The sequence below is a fragment of the Monodon monoceros genome, unplaced genomic scaffold, assembly GCF_005190385.1.
Source record: "Monodon monoceros isolate NGI ecotype Baffin Bay Population unplaced genomic scaffold, NGI_Narwhal_1 Super_Scaffold_16, whole genome shotgun sequence".
In the NCBI taxonomy this organism is placed as follows: Eukaryota; Metazoa; Chordata; class Mammalia; order Artiodactyla; family Monodontidae; genus Monodon; species Monodon monoceros.
Genome location: NW_021703772.1, coordinates 18,870,067 through 18,886,728, shown reverse-complemented (window position 1 = coordinate 18,886,728; position 16,662 = coordinate 18,870,067). Strand labels below are relative to the sequence as shown.

The 16,662-nt window shown below is 57.5% G+C and overlaps 2 protein-coding genes across 2 annotated transcripts; both read right to left on the bottom strand.

Moving 5' to 3' along the window:
- Positions 1 to 4,469: 4,469 nt before the first annotated feature.
- FEV (FEV transcription factor, ETS family member) lies at positions 4,470 to 12,496 on the bottom strand. The gene is given in 5 exon segments (XM_029224592.1): positions 4,470 to 5,065; positions 7,052 to 7,126; positions 7,868 to 7,979; positions 7,982 to 8,104; positions 12,461 to 12,496. Coding segments are annotated over 5 exon segments (942 nt in total).
- Positions 12,497 to 12,622: 126 nt separating this feature from the next.
- Positions 12,623 to 15,877, bottom strand: CRYBA2 (crystallin beta A2). The gene is made up of 5 exons (XM_029225625.1): positions 15,864 to 15,877; positions 15,524 to 15,688; positions 14,621 to 14,762; positions 13,334 to 13,476; positions 12,623 to 12,833 (listed from the first exon to the last, which is right to left on the bottom strand). The coding sequence occupies exons 2-5, from the start codon at positions 15,682 to 15,684 to the stop codon at positions 12,686 to 12,688; spliced, it is 594 nt and encodes a 197-aa protein (XP_029081458.1). The 5' UTR covers positions 15,685 to 15,688; positions 15,864 to 15,877; the 3' UTR covers positions 12,623 to 12,685.
- Between the last annotated feature and the right edge of the window lie 785 nt (positions 15,878 to 16,662).

Here is a 16,662-nt window from a genome sequence, read left to right as displayed (position 1 = left end):
GGTAGGCTGCAGGTCACATCCACACGAAGAAGCTTTCCAGGAATGCCCAGTGAGAGGGGATCTGGTGTGATGGGTGAGGACTTGAGCTCTGGGGTCACAGGCTGAACCAGTCACTTAACTTCTCCAAGCCTCAGTTTCCTCATCTGAAAGTGGAGGTAACCATCCCCACCTGGCAAGGTGTGGCCAAGTCAAAGGGGAGACCACAGGTAAAGCATTAGCATAGGGCAGAGCCTGGCGCAGAGTCAGGTTCAATGAATGGTAGGACACATTTTTATTATCAGCAGGTCTACTTGATTTGAATTATAAAAAGAGGTTGAGGAACAAGTTTAGTGCATTTCAAAGACACATTGAAGGGAAAATGAAGGCCAAAAAAGCAGAAGGCTCTGAGAAAAGCACGTCACAGTGAGATCTAATGCATTTTGATGTCTGTCTATGGTCACATGGGCTTATGTATGAGAAAATGCTTTGTAAGCCTCGGTGCCCTAGGTGATATCATTGCTCTGTGGCTGTGCAGGTCTAGGGCAGTGTGTGGGCATGGATGTCCTCACACAGCATGCTAGTTGGACTTCTGATTCCATCTGCAAATGACGGCAAGTGGAGCTTGGTCACAAGGAGCACACGTTACTGGAGGACACACGGGTCTGTGTAATCCCGGGAGGGCGGGGGAGTGATCCTACAAACACAGTGACCAAGGCCACTTGGGATGATGGAGAAACCACTCCGAGCACTGGGAAAAGGCCTGGTGAGGAACCAGAGGCACAGGTCCTAGAACAAGCCCTGAGACTTTGGCCAAGTTTTTTAACATCTTGGGCTTTGGTTTACTCATCCTCCAAGTGGATAAAGCAATCCCTGCCCTATCTTCCTCCATGACCCTGGAGGGGGATCAATAAAACAATGGATGTGAAAGTGTTTTGTAAACTCTGTAGTGCAAGCATGTGGCCAGGGGTGGGGAAATGAGCCACATTTTCACCAATGACATGAGTGAAGAGATAGAGAAAAGGCTCAGACCTTCAGGAATGAGAGAGGGGCTGGACCCTGGATTGGGAGAGAGAAGCAATGGTGGGATCAATATCTTAGGGAGCCAAGGACCAAGAGGTTAAGGGTCAATGAGGACAGGCCTGGATCATAGGAAGCTGAGTGTGGTAAGAGTGTTGCTTCATCAGGGTTTGGGTGGAGTAGAGTCAACCCAAGACCACAGTAAATGGAATCCCAGAATTATCTGAAGGTTAACTAGTTAACTAGCAAGTCAGTTGACAATCTGGGACCAGAACTCGGGTTTTCCAATGCCCAGTCCTATATATCAGCTTCCCAAATTGGTTCTTCGTGCAGGAAAGAATAGAGGGGCAAGGTGAGCTTTAAGGATGTGATATCACAGGTAAGAAGACCCCCTAATCTAACAAGACCTCCCCCAGCTTCCCAACGATGTCTAAATCCCTCCTTTACCAACTCACTCACAGGACTTCAAGTCCTAAGGTTGAAGTCACCTAGTACACCTCCCCTCTCAACCTCCAAGGAAGGGTCTACTGAACACTCCAGTGACAAAGCGCTCCTCATCATGGTCCATAGCAGAAGGTTCTCCATTAGATCAGGGTGACATATATGTCTCACTGTAGTTTTCTACCACGTGTCCCAGTACACGCATCCAGGTGCTCTGCCACAGGACATCCCTTTGAATAATTGAGGACAGCTCCCATGCCTCTTTCCCCACTATGATTTTCCAGACCACATCTCCCGTGGTTGGTTGTCCAGCATTGTTCCTCCTCACTTCCTGGGTCCACTATTCTGTCTGTTTGGTCTTCTCCTGAAAGTGTTATCTAACACTGTGTACAATATGCTGGGGGCACAATCATTATAGCAAGTGGATCATTTCCTGCGTCCTAGGGTGCCATAGCTGCATCAATGTGTCCTCAGATCACAATGGTTTTTTCTGCATTTACCATACAGGCTCCCGTGTAACATTGTGTTAACTAAGACACCACTAATTTACACATAGGCTCTACAGAGCACCACCCTTGCATGTCTCACACTCTAGCTTTTAGAGATCTAAGTACAGGACCTCACACTTCTTGCCAGGAAATTTAACCTTTTTACATTCAACCCACAATTCTTAGCAGCCCAGATCTTTCTGGAACCTGGTTCTGTCTCCCCAGTGCATTCTTTCTCCCTCCCAGCTTCTGCCCCATGCAAAGAGGCCCTTTGCCTCTCCCTCTAAGTCCCTGAGGCCCTCACCAGGGTGGATTCCTCCCCTGGCCATCTGCTCCTTGGAATACATGATCCCACACCTTCTTACCCCATGAGGTCTAGAGAGCATAACAACGGCATGGACCATGCTGATACCAGAATGTTAAGGGACTAAAGCAAGGTACCATTCAATTCCAAAGGGCACAGAGAAAAAGGAGATTAAGACAAAGCGTTATAAATAGTGGCCTTTGTGTAATGAGACTGTACGTGACTTTTCCCCATGTTTCATTACATGCTTAATTCAACTAATATTTCATGGAGCCCTTATTGTGTATTTTCCAGATTTTCTATGCTGAGTGTGTTATTTGGAAAACCAGAAAAAAATAAAGTGAAGATGAAATGAAAAGAAGTAAAGACTCTTCCCCTAGGTGGACCTCGATGATTTCATTCCCTTTGGGAAGGGGCATTCAGACCCTCCCTGCACTTAGTTCTCCTGCCTTCCCCCTGCATTTTCCCTTCCAGCCCATGGGGCACAGGGAAATCTCAACTGCCTTGTGGGAACCCAGGCACTCTCCCACCAACTAGCGAGGAACCTTTGGTCCAGGAAGAGATATGGCTCCTGGGAAAGACACACTAGGACCATGGAGAAGGGGGAGCAATGGGCTTGCCTTGGTGTGCAGCTCAAAGTTCTGGCTATCACTTCAGGTACCTCCCCCGTGTTGTTTCCGCCTAAAGGAACGCGTTCAAGGCAGTTTTCCTGCCAACAGGTTTTGTAAAAGGCATGGAGAAAGCATAAGAGCCATGGCCCCCGGTGGGCACAGTATTCAAACGGCCTCAGGTGGTGAGGAAAATGGCCCTGCCAGGAGGATGACCCACTTGACCCACTTCCCAGACTTCTCGAGGTCGGACCTGGGGTGCAGGGCTAGGGTTCCCCCCCTTTCGCCCTCCTCTCTGAAAGCCAAGTTTGGCCTGAAGTGTCGGGTTCTCAGTTTAGCTGCAAAACCTGGCCCTGGCTTACCCTCCTGAGACCAGCAGAGGGCGCGCGCCACCCTCGAGAAGGAGGCTGCAGCCGCAAGCCCGGAGGGGAGGGGCAGGCGCAGAAGGGGAGATTCCCTCCTCCTGAAAACGAGGAGGCAGATCCAGAGAAAAGATAGTGCTGGAGATAGGGGGACGGGGGAGGGGAGCGTTTGTGAGTGGGAGTGAGAGAGAAAGTCTGAGTGAAGGTTTGATGGGGAGGAGAGGAGAGGTGGGGAAGGGGATGAAATGGAGGGACTGAGGAAAGATTGAGATGGTGTGAAGATGAGACAAGGCGGGGTGGAGGTTGGGAGGAGGTGAGGAACTTGCGTAAGGATGGGTGGGAAGGTGGCATGCCGCTGCGCGTTGGGAGGGAAGTTGGGATGGGGTAGGGGGAAGGGGCAAGTGGAAGGCCGGATGAGGCAGGCTGGGCTCGACTGCCAGGTAGGAGGGGCGCTGCAGCAGGAGCCCATGCACTAGAGGCTCCGCGCTCCCCTCCAGTAGCACCCAAGGCTGCCTGCCCTCATTCTCTCGAGCTTTCCCTTGGCAGGCCTTTCTGCTCAGGCCTGAGCTGGGCGTCTCACTACCTTTTCCACCACCACCCCCACGCCCAGCCCCCGCCAAGGTTTTGGTGCAGCTAAGAACAGAGAGAAGAGGCAGTGGGGAGCTTGGGAGCTTTAATAGGTCTGGAAGGGAATAGAAACACAAGGCAGTCCTGTGGGAAGTTGGGGGCGGGAGGAAGGGGGCCCTGAAGCTACCTAGAAGTGTCAAGGGAGACGCGGCCCTTACCAAGCCCACTGAGGTGCCAGGGGAGGAGAAGGTGGACTCTGCTGGGCCTCGGCCATACTGGAATTGGGGCAGCTCCGTGGGGGACAAAAAAAAGAGAGAGAGAGAGAAAATTTGGAATAAGAGAGAGGTCACAATTGAGCGGCTTCCAGGAGCCAGAGGGAAGTACAGATGGAGGGGAGGAAAAATCAGGGGAGACCCGAGAACCCCTTTCAGGGATCTGAGGTCTAGAAGAAGGTTAGAGGAAATGCAGGCACAGTCACCCTCCCTCGGGGGTTGCGGGATGAAGCGGGGGGGGGCGCAAATCCGGTGTTAAAGGAAGATTGAGGCGACTACAGGCCCCTTCCCCCGGGGGGGTGCAGCGGGCGGAGTAAAATCTGAGGTTGAAGGAACGGCGGCGGAGGCGCCGGCCCCTCTCCGGGACGTGGATGGGATTGAGCGAGGCTCTGGGCGTCTGGGAGAGGCCACAGGGCATCAGGCCGCCCCGTCTAGTGGTAATGGCCCCCCAGGTGCGAGGCGGCGGCCACCGCGCCGAAGGGCCCGGACGGGGGCTGCAAACCGGGGCTGGGGTAGAGCGCGGCGGTGGCGGCGGCGGCGGCGGCGGCGGCGGGACCCGGACCCGGCCAGTAGGAGAAGCCGGCGGGCGCGACGCCGGCCGAGGCGGCCATGAGGTTGAGTTTGGAGAGGCCGGGAAAGGGCAGTGGGGCCAGGCTGGGCTGCAGCTTGTAGAGCGCGCCTTCCTGGGCGGCGGCGGCCGCGGCGGCGGCGGCGGCGGCGGCGGCGTGAGCGTGCGCGGGGGGCGGCTGGCAGGCCTGCGCCAGGCCCTGGAAGTCGAAGCGGTAGGCGTAGCGCTTGCCGTGCACCTTGCTCATGATGTTCTTGTCGTAGTAGTAGCGCAGCGCGCGGCTCAGCTTGTCGTAGTTCATGTTGGGCTTGCTCTTGCGCTCGCCCCAGCGCCGCGCCACCTCGTCTGGGTCCGTGAGCTTGAACTCGCCGTGGCCACCCTCCCACGCGATGCAGCCGGCGTTCGCGCGGTCAGCCAGCAGCTCCAGCAGAAACTGCCACAGCTGGATCTGGCCGCTGCCTGTGGGGAAGCGGGGCAGTCAGCCACCGGCGGGATGAGGGAGGCTAGCGGCGGGGAAGAGGTGAGGTGGGAGACGACCTCCCTCCCCGCCGAGTCGGGGGTGGGGACCGATATCAGGGAGGAAAAGGGCACGTCCAGCTGTGTAACTGGGCACAGCTGGAGCGGCTGGCCAGGGAGGGGCTGATCAGCAAAGCCGTCCCTAGCCAGTACCGCGCTTTTGCACAATGGAAACGAGTTTCCCACTAAGGAGGGCGCAACCCCGCGGGCGCACAGCTTTATGAGAATTGGGGTGAGAAAGGGAAGCATCACCTCCTCTGTATAGAGGTAGAGGCGCTCCAAGGCACAGGGCTCTCGGAGGTGAGCAAAGGTGGGATATCAGCCCTTCGGCTTAGTGCTCTTACTCGGTGCAGAGCCTGCACAACCGCACAGGGTAGCCTGCATAGGTGGTTAGACTGCCACATCCCAGCTGGACCACGTCCAGAGATCCAGAGGGAAGAAGCAGGCCTGCAGCAGGATCACCCCAGCCACCGGACAAGGCATACAGTTGGACCCCCTGCCCGAGGTGGAGACGAGGCGGTGGCTGGCTTCCTCGAGGTACCACATCAGACAAGAATGGGCACAGTGGCTCCCTAAGGGTGACAGGAATGGCAGCCTCTGAAGTCTCCCCACCCTTGCCGGCGTCTGGTGCTGGGGCTACTCCGGTTCGGCCTCTTTTTTCGAAACAGGCGGGATTCCCAGGGTACCAAGGTGTCGTAGTTCCCTGGGGGCGTGATGCGCCGCTCTGAGAAGAGGAGAGGAGACCGGGAAGCCTCTCTGCTTGGCTCCCTTCCTCCTCCCATCTTTGGCTAATCTCCAGACTCTTCTGCCCCGTCTGGATTTGGGGAGTTGCTAAAAATGGCCAGGAGGCTTTCCTGGGTAAGTGGGTAGTGAGAGAGAACTCCTGCTTCTCTGTCTTGGAGCCTCAATCAGACAGTTGGAGAAAAATCTTGATAGCATTACCCGCCCTCCCCCCCCCCACACTCTTTCAGAATAAAGGATTTTCCTCGAAACTGTCTGATTGTTTTAAATTGAGCCTGCTGAAACTCTTCTTTTTTCAACAACTCGCTCAGGACCCAGATGCTGCCCTCCAACATCATTTTGATCCAAGTCCCTCCACACCAGCCCGGTGAGGAGCTGCCTGGCTCCAGGTCAGGAGTGTTGAATTTTAGGGTCAGAAGCAAGGGAAGATTTGGGTTAAAATGTGCATCTGGTACTGAGGGGCGTAGAGGCTTGGAAGCTCATTCCTGTTGGGTGTTGTGTTCCCTTTTGGATAAAGCAGTTGCCAACCTTGTTTTTCTGGTTACGGTAACTTGGTGAGATCTAGGGTACCGACTGGGTGGGGACCTGTGGGGAGGCTTGGCCTGGAAGGCCGGCCAGGTTCGGCTGCCAACATGGCAAAACCGAGGATAATTTAGCCACCAGCAGAGAGTGGGTGGCCAACCTGGGAATCAACTGCAACGGCCCAGAGCACTTGGCTCACAAAGCCTGGCATGGGCCAGTGGGGCAGGTGGGTGCTGGCCCTGGTGCTAATGGTGAGTCGGCCTGGAGTGGCCAGGGAATAATTCTCCGGGTCACCTTGCTGGGCGGTGCCGATGCCTTGGGCTCCCGCTGCCAGTAGGGAAATGACACCAAGCACCTCAGCCCCAGCCCCACAGCAGGAAAAACATTCCCAGCTGAAAGGGGGTGGGGGCAGGATCTTCTTCTGCCCTGGCCATCGAGTTCAACCCTGGGTCTCAGAAGGTGCAGGAGCCAAAGGCCAAATGAATGTTCCCCCCACCCCGAGCCTCCCCACAATCATGCCCCGACCCTCTGCTTCCCAAAGCCCAGCATTGCATATCTCTCCCACCCTCTGTTCAGGTGGCAGTGGCGCCTGTCCGTATGTGGTGGGTACCCCGGACCCGATCCACTGTCTTCGCCTCCGCCCGTCCACCCCGCCGGCCAGCTCACCTTTTTGTACCGCGGGGCTCAGCGGCCCCCACCCCGGGCTCTTTCCTTCCTTGAAGAGACCGTCTCCGACGGGATCTGTGGCAGCAGGAGAAAACAATCAGGCGGATCGAGGCGGAGGTTGCCGACTTGCCCGAAAGGGCCCCAGGCCAAGGCTCAAGAGGGAACAGGGGGTGCCTTGGCTCCCCGGCGCGAGGCTGGGGTCCCGATCCGTCCGGTTCCTCCTCCCGGAGCCTGGCCCGGGCGCGCGCCGCGCGGAGCCCCTCCATAACGCCCAAGTCAGGAAACGCGTCCAGGAAAAAGGAAATCCGCTTTCTGAACGGGCCGGCGGGAGCCTTATAAAGCCGAGCGGGGTTTGCGCCAGCGAGCCGGAGCGCGCAGAGCCCACCGGAGAGGAGAGGGCGCCTGGAAAGCTGGGCTGGTGGGAACGCTCGGAGCACGGAGGTGAGGGGCCACGAGGGTGCACGGGAGACTCCCGGCTGACCACAACCTCCCAACACTGCACGCGCGCTGAGTCCCCTGCCACACTGTAGACCTCTGCTCCCCCTGCCAGGCTCTTTCAGCCGCTGAGCTGGCGCTCTTGGCTTCCCAGGCTCCCAATCTGCTCACTTCAGGTCCTTTAAATCTCACACTAAAGCCCCAAAGCGCTCCATCTGCCTTTAAGGTCTCCCAGCGCCCTAGACTGCTCAGTTCTCCCAGAGATCCGATTCTCTGGACCGCGCCCCCTTCCCTTGGACCGCAGTATCCCCTTTCCAAGCCCCAGCCCAGACTTCCCGCCCCGGGTCCTGGTGCCTCCAGCCCCCGGCTGGTCCCTGGTACCTGGCAGGTACATGTTGATCAGCAGGGGCTGGGAGGCGCCGCTCTGTCTCATCGCCGCCAGGGCCTGGGCGGTGGGAGGTGGGGGTGGGGGGGTGGGAGAGGGGGATCGCGTCAGGCTTTGCGCTCCGGGGCACCGATCCCCGCCCGAGGCGACAGCGGGTGACAGGGAGAAGGAGCTGGGTCCAGCAAGGCCTGGCGGGAGGGGGCTGCCCGGGTGTAGCGGGGGATGGAGGGGTCCTGGAGCGATGCTCCCAGCTACCAGGCTGCTCGGAACCCTCCGGGCCCCCGCGCGGGCAGGGGCCGCAATTTCCGTTTTAATTAAAGAGCTGCAGCCTCGGCCCCCCGGACCCCGCCCCCGCCCCTCTTATCGCCCCATCGCAATAAAGTCTCCGACTTGCCGCGCGGCAGCCAAGCGCACCCGGCAGCCCCCCGCACCTCGCAACCCGGGAGACGCGCGGGGGATGGGTCTGGGCCTCGCGCTCTGGCAGGGGTCAGGAGCCCATTTCTTTTCCGCCTCCCTGACTCTGAGCAAACAGGATTGGGGCGGGGTACCCGGCCCCACCTCGGACCCCCGGGGCCACAACGGGGTGGGGGGCTCCCTCCTTCTCACCCATCCCCCCCCACACCTCACCGCACCACTCTCCTCCCCTCTCCCCACCCCACCCCCACCCGGGTTCCCGTCTCCAGGCTGCGTTATCTGCATCTTCACTTTTAAATTTCCGCTTCCCTCCCTCTCTCCTGTCGCTGCGCTCCGGGTCGGCAGCCGTTGCTCCCTTTATCTACCCCGCTTCCTCCATCCCCGCTACTCCTCCCTCCTCTCCTCTCCCACTCTCTGCTCTTCCCTGGAGACCCGATCTCCTTCCCTGTCTCCCTCTTGTTTTCCCCGGTTTCCTGCCTTTCCGGGGCTCCCAGGCCTCTGGGCCAGCGCTGGGGTGTCTCCCTCACAACTTTTAGTGGCTTGTCCTTCCTCCCCCTTTCTAGGTCTCTCCTTCTTCTTCCATCTAGTCCCTCCTCCTCCCATCTCCCTTCTGTCTCCTCTCTACCTCTCCATCCCATCTCTCTCTTTCCCTTCCTTTTCTCATTCGTTTGTTCTCACCAATTTATGGCAAATGGGTGACTCGTGATCCCCCTTCCATCCCCCTCAACCATTTCTCTTCTATCTTTCCCCATCCCTTGTCATCCCAGCTTACCATCTACCCTCACAACTATTCCCATCCTGATTATCCCAGAACTAGGCTGCAGTTGGCACCTTGCTCTAGCAGGAGTAGAGGAGTTAAAACAGGTGCGCCGTACAAGGTCCCCCAACCCAGGGGGAGTAGAAGTAAATACACTCCGAGAAAGGGGCAAAGGTGGGTATTAGCAAAGCTGATGTGGTTCCCAGGTGGCCTGGAGTCTCTGGGTACCTGTGGGGCTTCCTGGCTCTGGAGGGGCACACTAAGGAGGGATGCTGGCTGAAGATGAGTCTCTGAGACAGGAGCCCACCTGCAGCCATGCAGCACCCGGTGACTCTGGTCAGAATTGATAATCTCAAGGCCTTTCTCTCCCACTGCTTGACTTCAGGAGGTGAGGAGGCCTGGGACTTCAGGGCACTTGGATGGAAGTGGGCAGGTTTTCTGCAGGATCCCTGGTCCTGGGTTGCCTGACTGAGGATGGCTGGGAAGTCCAGCTGGGGGAGGGGTTTCTGTGGGGCCTCTTGCATTCTTCACTTGCTGTTAACTCCTGGGGTGTTCCTCCTTGCTGGTGGAGGGTACAAAAATCAGAAGGAACCAAGGAGGAGTTGAGTGGGAGGTGAGTCTAGGGGAAAATGGGGGGGGGAATCCCAGGACCCTAGAGGATCCTAAAGGGACAGGGGTGGAGGCTTCAGGATGTGCAGGTGGAATCTGGTGGGGGAAAGATGAGAGGTTGGGATGCTCCCCTAGGAACAAAACTCAAGGCTTTGAGGGAGCAGAGGGTCTTGAGGGTCTGGCCGAGGTCTCACTCTCTCTCCTTCATGCTTTCTTGTCACTTCCCCAGATAGAGAATGAGGAACAGGAGGCCAGAGTTGCAAGAATGGGGAGGCAGCAAGTTTCACCACTAATGCTCTGAGTGGAAGGCAGAGGCAGAAGGGAGAGGCGCTTAGAGTGGGCATCTATCCGGACATCCCAGCTCCGAGCTGATGAAGGATCAACAGCTCAGGCTCTGCCCCCACCCCCACCTCACTGAGGACTCAGGGACTGAGGGGTAGGTGGGCTCTGCGAAGAGTTTGTGAGGGAGTGAGGGGCATACCCCTACTGTACCTGGGTCTTGGCTGCACCAATGGAAAGGATATGACCTCCTCTGTGCCCTTTGGCCTTTGGCTGAGTGCAGCCAATGAGCAAATCCAGGCAGCTTCCCTGCCATCATCCTCCCACCTGGCTGGGTGTGAGCCCCCCCGTGTTCTGCAGACCATCAGCCTGCCCAGAATAGAGGGATGGTAGGAAGGTGAAAACACTCAGGCCCAGCCTGGCCTCTGCGCACCCCCTCCTTATTTGCTAATGTTGGGAGCAGAGTTGGACCCATGGGTCTAAGAAAACCTAGAAGATCCGTGCTGGCAAAGGCTGCAACAAATATTAGCTCCCCCAACTCCTTCATTGTACAGGTGGGGACACCTGTAGAGACAGGGCGTACCCTGGCAGGGTCACACTGTCAGTTCCTGAAAGCATCTTGCTGGGTGGTTCTAGTAACCATGGACATTCCTGGAGGGAGGGCAGCTCAGCTGATGGTAGATACCAGATCTCCCTATGCCCACTGCCTGCCCCCAATACAGGCAGTGCAGAGATGGGCTGCTGGGCTCTGAGGCCAGTTTGTCTGGGTCTGGGCTCAACTCCAGATCCCCCATTTCTTAATTGCGTGGCTTTTGGAGAAGTTACATAACCTCTGTACCTTAGTCTCTTCATCTGTAAAATGGGGATTATAGTACCAACCATACAGAATTATTAGGCTTATATAACACACGCTGAGTGCTCAGACAAAGCTGCATATATTTAGCTGTTGTTACTATTACCATGCCCCCAAGGGGACAGTTAGGAGCCTGTGACCACACAGGAACCCCAGGCTCCTCTGGAGCCTACAAAGGTTTGGGGCTCTGCTGAGGCCTGAGGCTTTTGGCCACAGCTCAGGTCAGCCTCCGATTAACAGCCTGGATTTGGGGTCTGGAGCCCTGTGTTCAGGTCCTGGCTTTGTCACGAATTATGTGGATGACCTCATCAAGGCTTCTCCCTCTCAGAGGAGCTGCAGTTTCTTCATTGGTGAAATGGATGAAGAATGGAAGCTATTAGGAGGATCAAATGTGACAGGTGCGATGGACTTCAGAACCCATCTAGGTATGAAGCAGAATTCATACCCCACCTAGAACTCTGTCCTTGGTCCCCTGACCCAACCCTGAGATCCATGGGGAGAGGCAGGGAAGGGAGGTCCTGTGGTAAGTGCCCTAGTTCTTTTCTGAACCACAAGCATTTTCAGGCAGTTCTCCTTGAATCCTCACAACAACCCTGTGAGAGAGACAAGGCAGGACTCGATAGCCCCAGTGTATAGGTGAGGGAATTGAGGCTGGGGGATGCTATGTGACTGGGTCCCGGGTGTTCTGACCTCTGGCCCGGGACTCTTCCCAAGGGAGCAGATGCCTGACTGTACACAGCTGGGCCCCTGGGAAATGCCCAGGTCCAAATCTGACTTTTCTCCAACATCGCTTTGACTCCCCTGGGCTGGGGCAATGATCTGGCCCACTCCTCCCCATGGATTGGTCCACCAGGGGCTTGTAAACTCAAGCATCCCTGAGAGACAGGATGAAGGGCCTCCCAAGGACCTTGAAGGCCCTGCCTACGTGGGTGAGATTATCATAAACTGAGCCAAAGAGGGAGCTGGAAAGAAGCCACATTGGTGCCACGGACTCTGATGGCTGCTGCCACATTCAACCCCACCATGGCTGTGGGCTTCTACCACCTGCCCCAGAACCCAGGCTCACTGTGGTCAGTGGCTCAGGGGTGGCCTCTCCAGCTCACTAGTCCTCTGAAGAGTGGGGAGGAAGAGGAAGAATGAAGAGGGAGTTTTTGAGACAGCTGAGAGGCAAGGTACGCAAATGCTTTGTACAATAAATGCTGGAGCTCAATACCACGAGGGATTGTTATTCAAAGGGTCTAGGGCTTGGCTCAGAGAGAGCACATCTCCTCTAGGAGGCAGTGGGACCTCCCAGCAATTACCCCTCTCACACCCTTGCTCCTCTATAAGGCGGAGATTCTACAAAGCTGGGAAATGGGTGCAAGCTTCCCTTAGGCTGGATAGGGAGCCAGGGTGAAGATAGAGGCTCGAAAAGGCAGGGGTGGGGGTCAGAGAGGAGCCCAGCAGGGCTGCTGCACAGAGCTAAGGAGGTCCTGCCCCGAATGCTGGTGCCTGGCCCAGGGGGTGTGTGAAGGTTGGAATTCAGCTATGAGCCCTGCCGTGGAGCTATGTGCGCCCAAACCAGAGGATGGCAAAGGAACTATCTGGGCTAGCGGTACCCCTGGTCCAAGCTGAGAGGCCTTTGCCAAGGAGAGGTGTGGGGCTAGTTGCATTTAACAGGATCCCCAGGATTCTTACCAGCATTTTCATCTTAGACCCATCAGCCACATACATCCTAAACCAGTGTGTGCTCCATAGTCAGGGTCCTGGAGCCAGACGGGAGGGGAGGGCTGGCAGAGGAGGACCCTCAGAAGGATAAGGATGGGGATTGCAAAGCAAGACACCAAAAAGGAGGCAAGAGGGGCAGGCAGGTTCAGGAGGCTTTATTGAGGGTCCTCATGGGAGGCGCCGGGGCTGTGGAGCCTAGTGCTGGACTCTCCGAATGGACTGCAGCTGCCCAGTGTGGGCCTGCGTGCCGAATTCACTGTAGTTACGGAACTCCCCGCTGTGGCGGTCCTGCTCCAATACATACTGGTAGCCCCGGTAGCCTGGGTACTGGTAGGCCACCCACCTAGGCCAGTGAAGGCACAGGGGTGGTAAGTAGGCTCTGCCCCCACCCCCCCCCATGTCCTCCACGGCTGGTCCTCCTTTCTCAGCTCCGAATCCCCAGCTCCAAAACTATGGCTTCTGTTTTCCCTACATGGATCTCTCCCTGCCCTGTCCACGGCTCCAGGTCTTCCTAACACCTTCTTCATCTTGTCTCCTATTCCCACCCTCCATTGCCCCCTCACCCATGTTTTCAATCCCTTCCTCTACCCCACGTTGCCCCCCTGACTCATTCTCCTATTACCTGCCCCATCCCTCCCAGTCTGTCTCCATCATCTCACTTCCCCTTGCCTCTCAGTCTCCCATAACCTCACTCCCCCTGTCCCCTAGCCCCCAATGTCTCTCTTAACTGTGTCTCTTAGCACCCCCATCACTTTTCCCCACCCTCCTCCCTGGTCCCCACCCTCCTCCCTGGTCCCCACCCTCCTCCCTGCTCTTCTTCCCTGTTCCAGTCCCAGGACTCACGCTCCAGAGCTGACTTTGAGGGAACCCACATCCTTGCTGGCCCAGCCCATGGAAGGCAGGGATGGGTAGTCATCATTGAGTTCAAACTTGCAGCCCTGGAAGTTTTCCCCCTCAAAAAGTGTCACACGGCTGTCACTGTGGTTCTGAGGCACAAGAAAGTAGGGGTGGACAGGTCAGGCCCTCCAAAGAGGATACATTCTCAGCCCGACTCCCCCAACACTCTGCCCAGCATAAGCTGTAATGACGCAGGGTAGTAAACACACCCAGAGTTCACTCCATCAGCTCCATATCAGTCTGGGAAGCTGGGATGCTCAGAGGTCCCCAGCCTGGTCCCTTCTATGGCTTTGGATTGAGGTGGTGAGACTGAGGGGGGTGTTCCCAGAGACACTTCCACATCAGGGGTAGAGAGCATCTTTTGACATATACATGTTTTGCAGGAGGAAAATCAGAGGTCCTGAGGGAAATCTGGTCCACTAAGCAAGACAGTTTCCCTAAGGAAGCATTGACTATCAATCCCCTGCCCCGCACCCTGGGCATAGCCTCTCATAGGGTAGGACCCAGAGAAGGGTGGAGAGAAAAGTCGGAACGTACAGGCCGGGGCATCAGTGTTTGTTGAGTCTGGGCTCCCATTGTCCCAGGGCCTTCCCCCTGCAGGGCTCCTTGGCCTCCTGGGATGGAGAAACTGGGCTGAGTCAGCACCTGCTTTCTGTCCTCCACCACACAGCCCCAGGCCTCACCAGTAGGGTAGATAAATCGGCAGAAATGGGAAGTGAGATCCTCCCCTCCAGTGTATTTGATTCATTACCAACCCCTTCCCCCCAAACACACACACAGAGACTAACCCCTTCTCAGGCTTGATCCCTGATTGAGTTCTATTCTCATGTTAACCTTTGTGACCAGGGTCAAATCACTTTGCCCTCTGAGCCCCATTTCCACACCTATGTATGAGGTTAAGAGCAGTCACCCCACCTCACAGTGCTGTGTGACAACAGAAGCGCTCGCTGACATGTGCAGACCTGTGGACGACTGGGTGTGAGGAACGGGGCTCAAGACTGGCACGGTCTCGGGGCTGTCCGTGGTGCTGATTTCCGATGCTTGGCTTAGGCCCACGTTCCAAAATTTCTGAGACCTCTCTGGTTCTGGGAAGTAATGCCACTCCTACCCATCTAGGAGTTGTGTTTACACCCCCCGTACAGTGAGTGGACAGTCTTTCCAGGTACTGTGGTGGGGCCAGGGCCTGGAGCTAGGAGCTAGGATGCAGAGGAGGAGGGGGAGGGCTGTGCTCACCGCGCAGAGCACTGGCCGGAAGGACAGCAGCTGGTCGCTGTGGTGGCCGCCACTGCCGCTCCAGGCACTCCAGCGAGGATAGTCGCCTTTCTCCAGAATGAACTGCTGTCCCTGGAAGTCGGGGTACTCGAAGGCCACCCAACTGGGGAAAGATAATGGAAGCTGCGAGGCATCTGCCCCAGCCTCATTCATTCCTCCCCCTCCCCCAAGGCTTTTACAGAACCGATCTTTGTCTCCACCCAAGGCCTTTCCCTTAACACACCCATCACAAGGCAACCCAGCCCCTCTAGAGGCTAAAGACCCTAAACCGGCTGCTATCTGGGGTTTGAGGGGTCCAGGCTTCCAGCTCAGGGCCCCCAGGCTGCAAGGAATTTTCCAGTCCTCGAAGATCACCCGACCAAGCACTCCTACCGCAAGGATTTTGGCCCCTGCAAAGGTATGTGTAGGAACCCCCCTAACCTGCGGTAGCAAACTGCAATAGCTCAGGGGTCTCAGCTTTCTTGAGGGCCCCAGTCTCTAGGAGACCGGGGTGGGGCGAGCGGAAGGGATTTGGCTTCTTTTGCTAAACGAAGCTTAGGGCCATCTAACTTTGGAAGGGACAGAATTACACTGGGAACCCCTTCAGGGTTCAGGCTGGCCCCACGGAGTCCCGCAAAGGGTCGCTTCTCGCCTTTATCCCTTTAGCTCACACGAGGATACAATCTGTCTCATGATTTGTTTTGGGGCAGGTGGGGAGTTTTGAGGACGGCTAGATATGTTCCACGTTGCTGGGTCTCTCTCAGCCAGGGCTTACATACAGTCTGGGGAATGGAGGACTGGGAGCCGAGGATCCCGTCTCGCAGCTTGCGCCAGGGGAGCCTGGCGCCCCCCAACCCAGCCCAACCGCGCCGGGGCATCACTCACGCGCCATTTTCCACCTTGACCGAGCGCACCCGGCGCAGGCCTACGCGCTCGCCGATGTTGGTGCAGTCGCTCAGCAGCCGGCTGCGGCGGCCCTGGAAGTCCTCCTCATCCCAAAGCGTGAGGCTGGCGGGCGCTGGGCCCTGCGCGGGGGCGCTGCTCATGCCGCTGCAGACAGGGACGGGACGAAGCGCTCAGCGTCTCGAGAGCCCATTCCCCGCCCAACCCCGCCCAACCCCGATGGGAGGTGAAGGACCGCAGGCTGGACCCTGGCCGCTAGCGGCTTTTCCCCATCTCTTCCTCCCCGGCCCGAAGAGACCGCGCCCCAGCACCGAGTATTCACCGGGTGGGTGAGCGCGGTACTGACGGAAGCGGAGAGGCTGCGCGCGAGCTGGGCGGGCGTGCGGGGCTTTATACTAGGCCTCGCCCCCTCTCCGCACCCTCTCCCGCTGCGGTGGGGGGGAGCTGAGTCAGCGGGCAAGCTGCGGTCAGCTCTGGTGTCCCCGTGGCAGCCGCGGCCTCTCCCGCAACCGCTGACCTGGCCGCAGCCCTCGGGGATTACAATAGAAAGTGCTGAGACACATGTCCGGCGCTCGCCACAGCCGAGGCTGACTCCGCTTTTTCTTTTTGGGGGGCCTGAGCCAGGCCGAGACCTTCAGGGATAGAGGTACCAGGCCACCCGGTGGCCACCCCGCTAAAACCGCGCTTTCCTGGCTCGAGATGTGGAAGTTCTTCCCAGCGCCTAAACTCCTTTTCTTTAGAGGTCGAGGCCTCTCTTTGGGGCGACGCTAGGGAGGAAGTAGACAAGGCTCCCCATAAGACACTTTCCTCACGACCCTCAGCCCTCCTTTCCCTGGAGGGTGGGCCATCGCGGCCCGTTTCTTGCCAAGATCGAGTCCCCGGACCCGGTGCTGAGCTCCCGATGTTTTCTTGCGCGGCGGTGCTGAGAAGAGGCGATGACCAGGACTCGCCGCAAGGCGGCGCTGAGTGCAGGAAACATAAAACGCCCAAGGGAAGGCACGGATTTGCAAAGCGTTCAGGGAGTGGCTCGCTACCGAACCTCTCAACCTCAGCGCAGCCGGAACCGTGGCGCTTCCAGCCACCCGACAGAGCTCCCAGTTTTGGGGCCTCCGGCCACGACG